The 15,354-nt window shown below is 38.9% G+C and overlaps 1 protein-coding gene across 5 annotated transcripts in view; it reads right to left on the bottom strand.

Annotated features, from left to right (window-relative positions):
* The window catches only part of SYNJ1 (synaptojanin 1), a 104,614-nt gene that overhangs the window by 13,081 nt on the left and 76,179 nt on the right, over positions 1–15,354 (bottom strand). For 3 of the 5 annotated variants that reach the window (XM_011989040.1, XM_011989042.1, XM_011989039.1), the window contains exons 22-31: positions 14,866–14,944; positions 11,473–11,635; positions 7,690–7,899; positions 6,954–7,097; positions 6,269–6,307; positions 4,733–4,780; positions 3,454–3,492; positions 3,260–3,330; positions 1,050–1,158; positions 289–506 (exon numbers count right to left, since the gene is read on the bottom strand). In XM_011989040.1, the coding sequence (XP_011844430.1) occupies positions 289–506; positions 1,050–1,158; positions 3,260–3,330; positions 3,454–3,492; positions 4,733–4,780; positions 6,269–6,307; positions 6,954–7,097; positions 7,690–7,899; positions 11,473–11,635; positions 14,866–14,944 (1,120 nt within the window). The remainder of the gene's footprint in view (positions 1–288; positions 507–1,049; positions 1,159–3,259; positions 3,331–3,453; positions 3,493–4,732; positions 4,781–6,268; positions 6,308–6,953; positions 7,098–7,689; positions 7,900–11,472; positions 11,636–14,865; positions 14,945–15,354) is intronic. The other 2 variants (XM_011989044.1, XM_011989041.1) reach the window with 2 other exon arrangements.

Genomic DNA, 15,354 nt, shown 5'->3' with positions numbered 1-15,354 from the left:
GGAGGCTGAGGCAGGAGAATCGCTTGAACCCGGGAGGCGGAGGTTGCAGTGAGCCGAGATCACGCCACTTCACTCCAGCCCAGGCAACAGAACGAGACTTTGTCTTAAAAAGGAAACAACAACAACAACAACAACAAACAAACTTATATATATACTTATAACAAAATATAAAAGGGAAATTAAAACTCGTCTTTTACTTCTTATAACAGACAATAATTAAAATAAGTATGTTCAAAGACTAAACCATATGCATCAAAGATAGTATTTTGTGCAACAAATGAGACTTACTTGCGGTTGTGAGGAAGCTTCTGAAGGCAAGCTATGGGATGACCTGCTTCGAGGTGGTGGTTGTGGTGGGGTTTCCAAATTTGGCTGGGGGCCAGACTGAGGCATAGGTGCTGCCATAGGGACAAGAGGCTCCTGCAACCTTTGAGCAGGCGGGGCCAAAGAAGACTGTGGAGGAAAAGCAGCCTGAGGCTTCAGTGGTTCAGGAAGGAAAGTTGAACCTGAAAAACCAGTGGTTGTCAGACGTTAGGTGTATTCTAGAAAACCACATTTTTTTCCTTCTTTGGTGAAATGTTAGGAGAATATTCTAGTTATTTCTTCCCCCAATAAGTAGCCTCATTTCTTGTGGTATAATGAAGGAAGGATATATCTATTTGAATACGTTGTAGAAGGTGGGAGATGACAGAAGGAAAAAGAGAAAAATACATACCAAAACCACTATAGTATTTCTAATATAGTATCTACCTTTCTTTTCTCTCAATTTTTAAAGATTTTTGGTTTTTGAGACAGGGTCTTGTTCTTTTGCCCAGGCTGGAGTGCAGTGGCGTGATCACGGCTTACCACAAGCTCAACCTCCCGGGTTCAAGTGATCCTCCCACCTTAGCCACCCGAGTAGCTGGCACCACAGGCATGTGCCATCACACCTGGCTAATTTTAGAGTTTTTTATTTTTTTACAGACGGGGTCTCACTATGTTGCCCAGGCAGGTCTCAAATTCCTGGGCTCAAGCGATCCTCCTGCCTCAGCCTCCCAAAGAGTATCTACCTTTCGACGTTTCTGATGTTTTGCTTTGGCTTTCAGGAGTCAGTCTTCCAGCAGATGCCCGCGCATGGCTCTGTGGGGCACTGATAACTCCAGCACGAGGAGGAATCGTCTACAGATGGGAAACGTAACACTTGAGACATTTACTTACCTTCCACAGGTAAAATTCTGTGAAAACATTTGCTTTTGCATCTCATTTACTTTCTTCTATGGTATTAGTCCCTATCTTGTCATTTTAAGGGTTCTCTACCTGAATCCACATAGTGAAGAATTTTAAAATCTTCCTGTTTACTTCTGACTGTTTACCATCTGCCAGACATTATGTTAATTAAGCACTGTACAGGCATTTCCATTTCATCCTCGAAATATCCCTCAGAAGTAGGTATCATTTATCATCTCTATTTTAAATTAACATGAAGAAATGTGTACAACTTGCCCAAAGCCACGCAGAAAGCAGAGCCAGGATCCAAACTCAGGTCTGACTAGCTGCGGGGCTAGGGTTCTTAACCATGTGCAATGCTGTCTTCATGGGAAAAACTGGGATGATTTTAAAATACACAAGGAGACAGAGAGACATATACCTGAGCAACAAGGAGACTTTGGGGAAAATACACATCCTGAGATTTGTTGTTGTTTTTTTTTTTGAGATGGAGTCTCACTCTGTGACCAGGCTGGAGTGCAGTGACACAATCTCTGCTCACTGCAACCTCCGCCTCCTAGGTTCTGGTCATTTTCCTGCCTCAGCCTCCTGAGTAGCTGGGACTGCAGGTGCCCACCACCACACCCAGCTATTTTTTGTATTTTTAGTAGAGATGGGGTTTCACCATGTTGGCCAGGATGGTCTCAATCTCCTGACCTCGTGATCCACCTGCCTCAGCCTCCCAAAGTGCTGGGACCACAGGCGTGAGCCACTGTGCCAGGCTGAGATTTGTTTTTTAAGATGTGGGGTCTTGCTATGTTGCTCCAGCTAGACTTGAACTCCTGGGCTCAAGTGATCTTTCCACTGTAGTCTCCTGAGTAGCCAGGACTACAGGTGCATGCCACTGCCACCCAGCCATATATATATTTTTTTAAACACAGAGGTACAACTTTTGAATGACTAACTCAATATTCCGAAATAAATACACTGAACAGACTCATCAGTGAAAAATATTTTTTCTATTTTCATATGTTTGCTGAAGGATCTAAGCTAACAATATTTATTTTAAGCAAAATATGAACTTTTAAACTCAGAAAAATCCTGACTTTCTTTTCCTGTACTTATGGTATTCAACAGAATAAAGAAAGTTCTTCTGCCCAGTGTGGTAATGGAATCAGTGAATGGCAAATTTCCCTTTTTTTGAAAAAGGAGGATAAACATTTGAATATTACACATAAAAAAGAACCTTCAAATTATTAAGTGGACAGCTACAACAGAAAAGACAAAAAACTTCTATGTTCATAGGAAGTAGTTTTTTCAGTTCTCACAATCTTAATAATCTTAATTTCTAGGTATAGTAACAGCTCTCAGTTTCCTACTCTTCAGATATGGGCCTCTCAGTAGTCCCAAGTTCTACTGGACTAGCCTAAGTCACTGCTTACTGGTTTTTATTTGCTCTTTCTCTCTGTTCTTGATTACCTGTTACAGTCCAGAGAAAGTTTTCAAATAATAAAAAACCTACATGTATAAGAGAATATATAAACATACAGAAAAGACACATTCATCAGGTAGAGAAAAATCCTGCAACACCATCAACCCTCCTATTTCTAACACCTTTACGGAATATGATGAATCTGATCAAGAAAAAAACCAAAAAGAGAAAAAAAACCTTTGGAACCAGTTTTACTATACTGTATTTATTTTTTTTCCTGAAATGTAATTAAAATCCTTTTTTTAAAGAAGGATTACTTTATATCTTCATTACTTAGGTAAAATGATAAAAAGCTGCCCAAATTCATCATCTCCTCATATACTGAGACTCTTAAGATATTTACTTAGTGACCATAATTGTTTTAAGTCAATCACTTTTATCCAAATAGTGGCATTGGCTATTTTTGAAGAGTGTGTTAAAATGTTAGAGAGTTGGGCAATCATCAAGTGCGATCCCCTCATTTTAGAGCCGAGGAAACTGAGGCCTTGAAGGTCACATGATTTCTCCAAGGTAACAGAACTGACTAGTAGTAAACAGGACTTAAAGCCCAGACCCCTTGGTTCCAGGCAAGGTCTTACCTACCGGTCTGGCTGTACTGTATCCAGCAGGTCCTGGGCCTGCAAGTCCTCCTTGAGGTGAAGGCTGACTGCGTCCTGGAACAAAGACATCATATATTTAAGTTTAAAACAATAAAAAAGAAACCATGTACTTATATTCCAAGTGTGTATTTCATGGTCCAGTTTTGAGGGTGAATAGCTACATTCAAGTATTTTTACCTATGTTATCTTTCCGTGTTGTTCCAGGGCTTTTGGGTGCTTTGAAGCAAGAAGGGAAAAAAACAATTAGTTGCAAGTTAACAATTAAGCAATATTGCATAACATCAGCTTGCTGTTCTGCTTCATTACCAGCAGAAATGGGGGCTTTGGATAATGATGAAGGGTGTTATCAGTCCTGAATGAAATACTCCAAAAAAGAGAAAAATGACAATATTTAGAGAGACCTTTATGGGAGACAAGTAGTGACTTTAGTTTGATATCTCACTCATGGGGCCACTTTTAGGGTGGCATTCCCCATAGAGCTCTCTTTTGTGAACCCTGAAAACATACAGCCAGCTGTGCGAATGGTCACAAGATGTGGCACTGCTGCCCCTTCGAGTCTGGCAGACAAGTGGCTCCTGAGCAACAGACAGGACTGCATTTGTCAAGTTACACAAGAGGCTCCTAGTAGCACTACTTTAGGGCTTCACACTGTGGATGTCATTGTGGACAAGGTTATCTTATGATGAGATCTTTCGGATTTCTATAACAAAATCCTATCATTAAGACAGAAGACAGGCATATGTCATTACCAAATATCTGCCTTATGGAAGACAGTGTTAAAAATATGTTCAAACTCATAAGAATGGTAGCTTAAGGATAAAATGAAATAAATTACTCTTGGGGCCAAAAGGAGTAGGAGTGACTATCAAGGGCAGCATCTTAGATAAACTCTCTTTCTTGTAAAGAAATTCAAGTACAATTGTTATAAGAAATACATCAGCCTTTTAATAACTAAAATCATAACAAATGGCCACTAGTCTTAAAGGTCTTTTAAACAAATTTGGCTCAGTGCTAATCTATAAAATAGCTATGTTATCTGAAATCAACTACAAAATACTATATTCTTGGATCTGAATTAATAGGGTTTATTATAATCATTAATTTTTAAAACTTCAGATTAGTAAAGTACATTTCTAAATATTTTACTTATTCTGAAAAGAATTTTGAAGACATTCTTAAACAGTAATTTCACAACCTGGACATACATAAACTATATATGAAACAGAGTACAAACAACACTAAGGATCTCAGGGAAATTAAATGGATATCCATTAGAAACTATAGGTGACATAGAATGAAGAGAGGAAAATATACAAGATATACATAAGGAGGGGAAAGAGAAGTTTACAGCTGGACCAAGAAAAGATTTAGTATGCCTGTAAACACTGGGGGGTGGGGCACTGACACTGAGAAATAAAATGAGAGAACTATTTCTATAATGCAAGAGTCTTATTACCTTCCATCTCTCTCCTAGCTACCCCAGGACTGGGAGGGGCTCCAATACCTTTTCAGAGAAAGAACAGAAGCTATATATTGTTCAGGGCCCACATCACAGAATGAAAGGCAGGCACACAAGACAATTTCCATAGTAAACTCACTTTTGCAAAAGGGCTCTTTTATTGCTTTAAATTTCTTCAAAGATATCAATACAAACCAAAGTGACTTCAGATGCTTGGCCCAAACCTGAATCCTCCCTTTACTCCAACAGAAGAGTAGAAACAGGACGACAGTTTTCTTTTTATATATACAATTACTACCAGTAAAGAATTTAAAAATACGTTTGATGAAGCCCTTTGCTTTAAAAATCATCTTACTCCTTATATCCAGAGCAAGTAAAAACTCTGATATTTGATAGTCAAAAGGAAAGAAATCATAAATTTCTATGAGACTACGTAAGTCTTTTGAAGTTAGTTTTTGATGCATTAATATTAAAAACTCTAATGTACTATAATTACGTAAAGGAATTATTGGTTACAGGATGAAAAAACATGTTGCAAACACTGCTTACAAAAGAATTATGAAGGGGAGCAATTTTTAAAATTAAGACAGATTTCACTGTAATCCACTGGTTTGCTAATATAACTTACGACAGATCCATTTTAAATTTATTTTTTTACAGGATGTTTTCCTAATTAAAGCAGAATATAAGCAAAAATTATCATGGAAATGTAAAAAAAAGCAGGAGCTTGAAAAGGGAAAAATTAAATGTTTTCTGTAGGTCAATGGAAAAATGATCACCTAGCTGTATTTGGCAGAAGCTGTAATGCTGAAATAATTAAGCTATTCTTATCACACGCAGTCATTAAGATCTACACACAGGCAAAGTCGGTCTGTAGGAAGACCTGAATTGCTCAGTCATGTCACTAGGCAAGCTACAATAGAAACAGACCAGCTACACATGCACAGTGAGCCTTGGCAACATCGGATTTGTAAAAATTCTTTTGAGGAATTGTGAAAACTCACCTCATCTTTTCTTGAGAATTAGAATAAATAAACTTGTCAAATGTATAACTCCAACTGAGCTCTGTGAATTTTCACCTAAACCAAATAAACTATACTTCAAACAGAAAATGACCCATTGTGAATAAAAATTTCCTTATGAAGAAATGAAAAGAAAATCATACAGTTCTTTGCTAATCCACAAGCTTTTCCACTAGAAAATAAATGTATCACTAATCAAATACTTGGGAAATGTTCTGTATTTACTGTACCTGAGTGACTTTTAAAATTAATATAACTTTTAGGTATTAAATCTTTGTAAATGAATCAACCACATTTATTTAAAAAAAAATTATTAGGCCTGATGAACAATCCCAGCCTATCTGGGAAATGAAAGCCTTTATTAGTTTTATTTGTGGATTAGTTTTAGACTGGAATGTCATTCATTTTGACTTTTATCAAACAAACCTAAAATGTCTTTCAGTGGTAGGGATCAAGCTCCAAAACATTAATGAACCACGATTCACACATGCTAACAAATGTAAATGGTTACCTCCAAATTCCTTTCTAGCGGGTGCAGGACTCCTGGCCCCTTATAGTTCATAAGAAAATAGGCAGTAGAAAGGAAATGACATTAAATACATAAGTGAGATGTCAAAGATTGCTATAGTATCCGTGATGTCAAGTATCATGCAGGAATTACATATTATCTAGGTACTACAAAAACCATTATTCAATGCATATGCTTATAATTGAAGTAACAGCATTATATTTAATTTAAAAGAACATTAAACAAATATATACAATTGTACATTAATACGTATGCTCCCCAGTTTTAATTATACATTTTACAGAAATTAGCATATTTTAATGATTTCATGCTTATAAATCATCCAGAAATGAGGATTTTGAAAAAAATTAAGCCTAAATTTACCTAAGAACAGTTTACATGCATAACTAGATCACATTAGCAAAAACAAAATAAACCTCTCTGGCTGGCTGGTGAGAAGACAGCTAAAGGCAGCTGTGAAAACACCTTAGAGGAATCTACTTTGCAAACACTCTACCGTGTCTGTTGCGACTACGATGTTCTTTAGAGAAAAGCTAACAAATAGCAACAATGATAGAAAAAAAATCCCAGTAAAATCCAGAAGCTAGAGATTGGAAAACATGCAAAACATTTTAAAACAGAGTGAGGAATTTTACATCTAGCAGAAATGGAAATAAAAGGTTTTCACCTGAAGGCGGAGGAGGTCTCTGTGGGGGAGCCGGGCGTGTGGGAGGGGCAACAGGGCGGGGCGGTGGCGGCCGCTTGGGCTCCAAGGGTTGGGCGGGGTCCTTCTGTGGCAGCGGCATTGCTGGCTGCGCGTCAATAGGTGAACCTAAAAAGCACAAAGGAGGTAAGAAGATCAGGTTCCAAGTAGCTGTTGATAGAAGGGAATATATATATGTGTAATGTTCTATCAAATGTGCACAATGGTGTAAAAAAAGGGCATGTATTTTCAGTATGAATAACAAAAGCAGTCTACCATTAAACTGCCCTCTGGTACCATGGCAGCAATAATGCTACCTCTGTGCTGACGTCTTCCCTAGGCCTCAGGTGCTGAAAGCTAATCTACTAAGTGGCCCTGATATGGCACAAACTATTGTTTGAGTTAAGTCATTCTGCAGTCTGGCCAGGAGAGAGAAGAAAAAGCCCAAATAGTTATGGGTTCATACCATAGAAAATCGTCAGTTGTAAGACACAGACAAACCAAACCACATAGAAAAAAGATTAAGAACAATTTTCATCTAGTGACAGTTATAACAAATTTCCTTTCCATTGAGAGCTAATCATCTACAAGTTTTCCTCTTCTGTACCGGAGAAAACAGGGTGCACTTTAGCACCGAGGTATAAAACTTAAACGATGACTCTCCAACATCAAGCACATTGGCTACAGGAAGCCATACCGAACTTTCAAATAAAATGCATACTCTGTGCGCTGGGAGGCCCAGGAGTTCTTGACGGTGCTCGGCTTGGTCTGATGGGAAGGGAAGGTACAGGACCCTCTGATATGGTAGGTGACTGGCAGGGACTAGTTCGGGGTGAAGAGCTGGGGGAAGTACCAAGGCCGGAACTTGAAGATGGCTGGAGATGCTGAGGAAGAAGTTCCTCCACTTCGGCACTATAGTCATCAACATCACCTAAGGAAAAGCAGGCTTGATCAGAGATAACTCCATTTTAATTTGCTCAGAGATTTTTTTTCACCTTAGGTTTTAAAGAGTTAAAATACACAAAACAAATATGAACATTATGACATTGCAAACACACATGGATTAAGCGCGAAGGCGTGTATAAAACCAGAATTAGTAGAAATGCTGTTTCAGAAGATGTGAAGATATCTATTGTCTCTAAGCAATAAGATGCCAGGTGACCAACCACTTGGAGCTGGGGTGACCCAATGGGCTATCAATATGCCCCAGAGCAGCTTCTCCAGTACAAGCCAACTCAAGTTTCCTGCTCTCCTTCCAAACCTGTCTACTGTGCTCTATGGAACTGCCCCACTCCCTTGCCCAACCCAGGTCCAGCCTTAGAGTCAACAAGCTCTCAGGAGCCACACAGCCTTCCCCCAGAAGGCTCCTCCCTGCCACCCTCACCCCACAAAGACCCTCTTTGCTTTAAGCAAACACTAGTTCTCCCCCAGGGTCTCCTCATCTCCACTTACTTCTGGGTAGGAAAGTGGGGTCAAGGTAACCCTTGCAACCTAACTGCCATTCCAGAACATTAGTCTTCCAACCCTGAACAAAAAGTCCTACTGCTCCGAGGCTACGCCATCAGGAATTCATGTAACACCCTCTACCCCCACTTGCTATAGTCATCTCCAACGTCCATTCTTCCATTTCCTGAACCCACTCATTGAGGACTAAGCAGAGAGCAAGACTGTAAGTCAAGTCCCGCACCATCTTTCTGTGTGGCATCAAAGTCCATGTGGACAACTCATTCAATAACAAAATGCCTTGGTCCTATCCTTACTGACATTCACCTCCACTCCTAACCCACACCCCTCAGAACTGCACTCCTCTGAAATAATAAACTCAAAAGCTTCATTCTGACTTTGGCCTCCCAGCTTTTCAGTTCTCTCCCTTGGCTACTCTTTCTTCTTTTGATTTCTTCAGAAGCCAGGGCTTGATCCCTCTAACTCTGACCTCCATCGGATTCTGCTTTCTTCTGTACCTACTTCAGATTCTATGGTTTTCCATCTCAAACATTACCCTACTTCGCTCTTCTTCCATTGTACGTGCTTGACATAACCCCATCCCTGCACTGATTCCCCTGTTTAATCTTTCTGTGGTAGCACTTGGACTGCTGACTGTCTCTGCTAAAGAAAACCACCCAGTCCTGACAATTGCAGTCACATTTGAAATCATGCTTTTCAGTCTCTTCTGGGCTCCTAAAGTGCCTGGCAATTCCATGATTTCCTGGTTTGCTCTTCCCCTCACCCTTTGCTCTTCAGGAGCTTTACTGCAAAACTCCTCAACCCTCCTGAAACCGTGGGCTGTCCCACTCCTGCAGATAACTTCAACACATCACAGAGAAGAGAGAAGTCTTAAGATGGGAGCCCCTGCTTCAACAGCCTGCCCCCAAGCTGCAGTCTCATTACATGGTTGTCACTTGGGTATTTGAGGATGGAACAAATGGACCCCACCCAGCCTAGTTTTCTCAGTGACACTGCTCTACTATTCTGCTGTGCCCTTCCCTCAAACCATCAGCCCTTTCTCCTCTACTTTTCCATTAGCACTGTGCATTCTCAAGCCTCTTCCATCCAAAAACACCACCCTAGGACCTCTAATCTTCCTAGAGCAATTGCCCTCTTCTCTTTTCCCCCAAACCTCCTTAGAAGAATTGTCTACAGACCCTTTTCTCCACTTCTTTACCTTCCATCCATACCAATTTACCACCATCTGGCTTACCACTCCTGGGATCATTCTCATGAAATGTCAATAACAGCTTCCCTTCCTGTTATTAAATCAGAAGGACACGTTTCCGTCCTCATTTCTTCTCATCTTTCTGTGGCACAAGACACCAGTGACTACTCCCCTTCCATGCTCTACTTTCTTTCCTTGATTTTTAAGCCATGAATTTCTCTTGGCTCTTTGAGATTTCTAAACAATTGACATTGTTTCTTCTCATTTTCCTTTCATGGGCAGCCTTCTTCTGTCTATATTTAAACTCTATTTCCACATACTCAATCCCAGGACTATATTTCTCAATATTCAATTTATTCTGTCTCGTTATAATCCTGTTGGCCAAAGTTATATTAATAAATGCCCATCACTTTGCAGGCCATTAGAGCTTCCTTGACTCCAGAGCTCTCTCCTGAGCACCAGACTCATGTTTGATTGACTCCATGAACATCTCAAATTCAACATATCCAAAACAAAATTCATCTTCCATCCTGTACCTACTTCTCTCTCTGCATTTATTTTCTTCATTTACTCCCTCACAAACACCCCTGCATAATCCATGTGGATCCTCTTTCTCCCGGCTTGGGTTGTGCACATGCTTTCTTCTTGGATCACTCCTCTATAGCGTTAATCCCATTCTCCCCGAGTCTTTGGATTCTCAACTTAAATTTCAATTCCTCTGGGAAACCTTGCCCAACTTCCCAAATCCAGGTTAAGCACCTTTCCGATGAGCTACCACAAAACCATTCATTATCACATTTATTTCACTTTATTATGAGTGCCTGCTTACTTGTATGTAACACCCAATAAGCTATGAGTTCTGGAAAGGCAAGAACCACAGCTGTTGAATCTCCAGCACCCAGCTGTATCTGGCATAAAGGCACTACATAAATATGTGTGGACTGAGTAAACAAATGAACAGAGAATGTGAAAATGAGATAACTTTGTAAGACATTCCACTCTTAAATGTGGTACCTAGCTATACAGGGCATTACAATATTATTATAATCTAAGGTATGCATTTTAATGAAAAACTGGCTAGAAGAGCATATTGTGATAGAAAACAAATGCATTTAAAAATTGTCTTCTTTTGATAATGTTGCCATCAAACAAATGCATTTTAAAATCATGTTTAAGGAAATTTTTGGAGTAATTACTTAAACTCATTTCTGTTCTTAGAATACCCTTTTGGAACTTCTACTTTTTTACCTTAACTTTAATTATTGGGACTAAATCATACACCAACAATACTAATTTGGGTTTTTATCCAATAAGAATATAAACTAATATTTGTAAAGGTCTTAATATTTGAATGGAAGAATGGTAAATACATTTAAAGTATACGCAAAATAAACACAATATGATGCGAAATAAATTCGTTGTTTTTGTTTTTGTTTTGAGACAGTCTCACTCTGTTGCCCAGGCTGGAGTGCAGTGGCACAATCTCGGCTCACTGCAACCTCTGCCTCCTGGGTTCATGCAATTCTCCTGCCCCAGCCTCCCAAATAGCTGGGATTACAGGCGTGCACCACCACATCCAGCTAATTTTTGTATTTTTAGTAGAGATGGGGTTTTGCCATGTTGGACAGGCTGGTTTTGAACTCCTGGCCTCAGGCAATCCACCCTCGTCAGCCTCCCAAAGTGCCGTGATTGCTAGCACGAACTGCCGCACCTGGCCAAAATAAATTTTAATTAATAGTGCTATGTACGTCCCAAGAAGAAGAAGAAAGATAAACTTGGAAAATAAGACTTCACAGATGGGAAGAAAACATATCTAGAACTACAAGAAGTAAATGTGTTTAAGAAACAAACCTTCCATATCAAAATCTGCTGCAACCTCTGCATCTTCACCAAGCAGGGTAGAGCTTGTTGACGATGGCAATGCAATGCTAATTTTCTCTAAACTCATTTCTTCTTCCAAATTTTTGATCCAGTCTGGACTTTTTAAAGCAATAGTTATAGTCCGATTCAATAACTAGTGGAGTAAAAGAGATATAAAATAAAGATTAACATGAAAGTTAATTATTTTGGAATAAAGAGGCTGACTTCGTTAAACTATGCAATGGTATAGACAGTTAATTTAGTTAGACAATTCAGCATAGTTCTTTCACATATACTAAATTTTAAACTAGTTTAAAAGTAAACATTTGTTTACTCAGTTCTCCCTTCAAATGCCTGTGGTGATAAAGATCTTTTCTAGGCTGCCCAGAGATGCAAGTTTCCTTTGCTATAACCACTATGCTTTCCTGGCCAGATGTAAATTCACCAACAGCTTTGCCACATAACTTTATACTTTCTTTACTTTGATTCAAGTAATTGTTCCCATGTGAAACAACTACAAAAGAGACAGCAGAAAATCTTTAAAATGCATTTCCTGTTCCTATTCATTTGGTCTTTCTTAACTTGGCATATGGTCCTGAGAGCTGCTATACTGTCAGCTGCTAAGTGCTAACCTATACTTTTAGCATTTCAAATGTCAGAAGAATATTAAAAGAACTGAACACCATTTTAAATCTTCAACAAAAATTAATCATTCCAAAAACACAATGAGTTCTACCTGTGAAACTGGCACTCTACTTTCTCTATAAATTTGGGTGACTTTTAGACTAAAGTATAATCTAAGACAACCAAGACATTATAATCAAGTTATAGCACATCATGTCAATGTATTTTAAAAAAACTCTCAAAAAAACTTGCTGATAACAGCAAGACTCTTTGGTCAAGGATAAACGTGCACTAGAAAGGAGTTCTCATTTAGAACCCATATCCTTGTAACAAACTTGCTTTCTAAATTTAATCTCTCTTCCACATAGTTTCAATTTCCTTTGTTTGAAGAGTTTCTTAATGTGAACAAGATGTGAATATTTTTGGTATTTGCAAATGAACTGTGTAGCTGTGATCAATATGCTGTGCTGACAGTTGGCACCTTTGTGGGTACAGATCTTCCTTGGCTCAAAGTGTTACTGATATTGGAATTCCTTGAAGGCATAATAATGGAGGGGTTGAAAGTTGCTGAACTGAGTGACACAGCTGTGTTTATTAGTAATTTAGCATCCACACTGAACTTTAAAGTCAGAATCCTAAGAATTCATAATCCTTTACTTGCTAAGTAGATATAAGTACTAAAATCAATCCAATTTCAGAACTTAACATGCTTTACAAGTCATATATTACTTTTTAAAGTCAACAAAATTCTTTTATATTCATCAAAAAATACTAACAACCATTCTTAAATACCTATCACCATAATGGTCAATTAAGATATAATTCCTTAGGAATATCCCCTTGATAGAGACCAGGGCCAAATGAAAAGGAAGAAATTTAGAAGGCAAAAAAAAAAAATACTCAAAAAGATACATAGAGGTTCACTGGAATATTGGTTTTACTAATTAAGAATAGGAAATAATCTAGATGTCTATGAATAGGAGTTTGGTTTAATAAATGTATATATTTATTCACATAATGAAATTAATGAAGCCATTAAAAATCACATATTTGTTTAACATGTCCCTGACACAGTCACAAGAGGTAGTAAGAAATAGCTTTATAATATGGTTTCAATTTGTGTTTGCATATACGCATATCCCATTTGTGTTAATGTGTCTGTGTGTATAAAATCCCATTTGTATTTATATACGTATATTTTAACATGAAGATTAAGAGAAATTACTTCAGAATGGTAAGATTATGTGAGTGGTCTTATTTTTAATTCTTTTCCGTATTTCCTGATACATTATTTTACATGAGTATACTAGTATTACATTTAGGAAAACGAAACTCTACAAAACCTATTTTGAAAGCAATACACACAAAGAATTTTTTTTTTTTTTTTGAGACAGTCTCGTTCTGTTGCCCAGGCTGGAGTGCACTGGTGCAATCTCAGCTCACTGCAACCTCCACCATCCAGGTTCAAGTGATTCTCCTGCCTCAGTCTCCCAAGCAGCTGGGATTACAGGCACCCACCACAACGCCTGGCTACTTCTTGTATTTTTAGAAGAGACAGGGTTTTGCCATGTTGGCCAGGCTGGTCTCACACTCCTGAACTCAGGTGATCCGCCTGTCTCCGCCTCCCAAAGTGCTGGGATTACAGGCATGAGCCACCGCGCCCAGCCTAATACACATAAAGAATTTTTTTTCTTCGGCCGGGCGCGGTGGCTCACGCCGGTAATCCCAGCACTTTGGGAGGCCAAGACGGGAGGATCACGAGGTCAGGAGATGGAGATCATCCTGGCTAACACGGTGAAATCCCATCTCTACTAAAAAATACAAAAAATTTGCTGAGCGAGGTGGCGGGCGCCTGTAGTCCCAGCTACTCGGGAGGCTGAGGCAGGAGAATGGCGTGAATCCGGGAGGCGGAGCTTGTAGTGAGCTGAGATGGCGCCACTCCAGTCCAGCCTGGACGACAGAGTGCAACTACATCTCAGAAAAAAAGAATTTTTTTTCTCCAAAGAAGTTGATGTGACAGAAGAGGAAGCTCAGGCCAGTGCTCATGGAGTAGGTCAGTGCTGCAGGAATCAGGCCTAGAGTACAGTCCATCCTGTGCACTGACCATATACTTAGAAATTTAGGATTTGAGTCTAAAAGAGTTCAGAATAAAATGACGGATGCAGCACTTCAGAGAGGTAAAACTGTTCCAGGCCAACAATGTAAGTTTCTGTCATCAATGACTTTTCAAATCACTGGTTAGGAATATTTCCATTCGTTAAAAATTTCTGAAATACTTCAATGGGATGGATTTGTTATCTCTGGAAATTAATTTAGTTATGTTTGAAGAAGATAACTAGGTAAGCCAAGCCAATGAAACAAATTCCTAGGAATAATGAGCACCTCCCTCCCTTGTTTTCTGGTAAATAATGCATTTTCTTCACTTGATAGAATGTTTTTCTACTATACAGATGAGCCAGACTACCCCCAATTAAAATTTTAAAACTTTTTGCATCATAAAATGTAATAAATCAAATTAGGTGCTAAACATGTATCCTTCTTAGTCTACATCAACAGTTAATATCTCTGGGGAGAGACCTAAATAAGCCTAGGCTAGTCAGAAATCCAGTCTAAATAAAAAACATTAAATAACTCCTTGAACGTGCCATAAGGTCTTTTCCGCTCCCATTTAAATAATTTTGCTGCATGTCTATAAAAACATCGTATCATCTTCAGGCATTTAATTTCAGAATGGTTTAGAATCAACAAATGCTACCTTACCTCTTTACCATTTAGGCTCAGAACATTCAAGGCAGAGCTTCCCTCCAAAAATGTAACCCACATTTTATCTTCTACAAATCTTTAAGAAAGAGAAAACCAATAAAAAACCGTAATTAATATCATAGACATAACAAGGTCAGTGACGACTCCCACCATTACCGATTAACAAGGGCCCGCAGAGGCCAGGAAGTAAAAAGTAAAGGAAGGAGTGCAGGTAGGGCTAGTGGTGACCTGGAGAGGGCACTCTTCCCCTAAAAACACTCCAATTTCTTTCAAATACTGTTAATGGAACAGCCACAAGAAATGGGTCTGTGCACCTCCATTTGTGATCACTGCTAATCCAGTCCCATCCAATCCTCTATTTCATTGACAAGGCAAAAAGGGAAAGATGTTAAGTGACTTGTTCAAAGTGACTCTATAAGGAGAATAAGTTATAGGGCTGGGATCCAAGTCTCCTGACCTCACAACCCTGTCCTATGTATTTTCATT

The sequence above is a fragment of the Mandrillus leucophaeus genome, unplaced genomic scaffold (assembly GCF_000951045.1).
Source record: "Mandrillus leucophaeus isolate KB7577 unplaced genomic scaffold, Mleu.le_1.0 Scaffold345, whole genome shotgun sequence".
NCBI lineage: Eukaryota > Metazoa > Chordata > Mammalia > Primates > Cercopithecidae > Mandrillus > Mandrillus leucophaeus.
The sequence above is the reverse complement of the archived record's forward strand: the minus strand, read 5'-3'. Positions and strand labels throughout refer to the sequence as shown.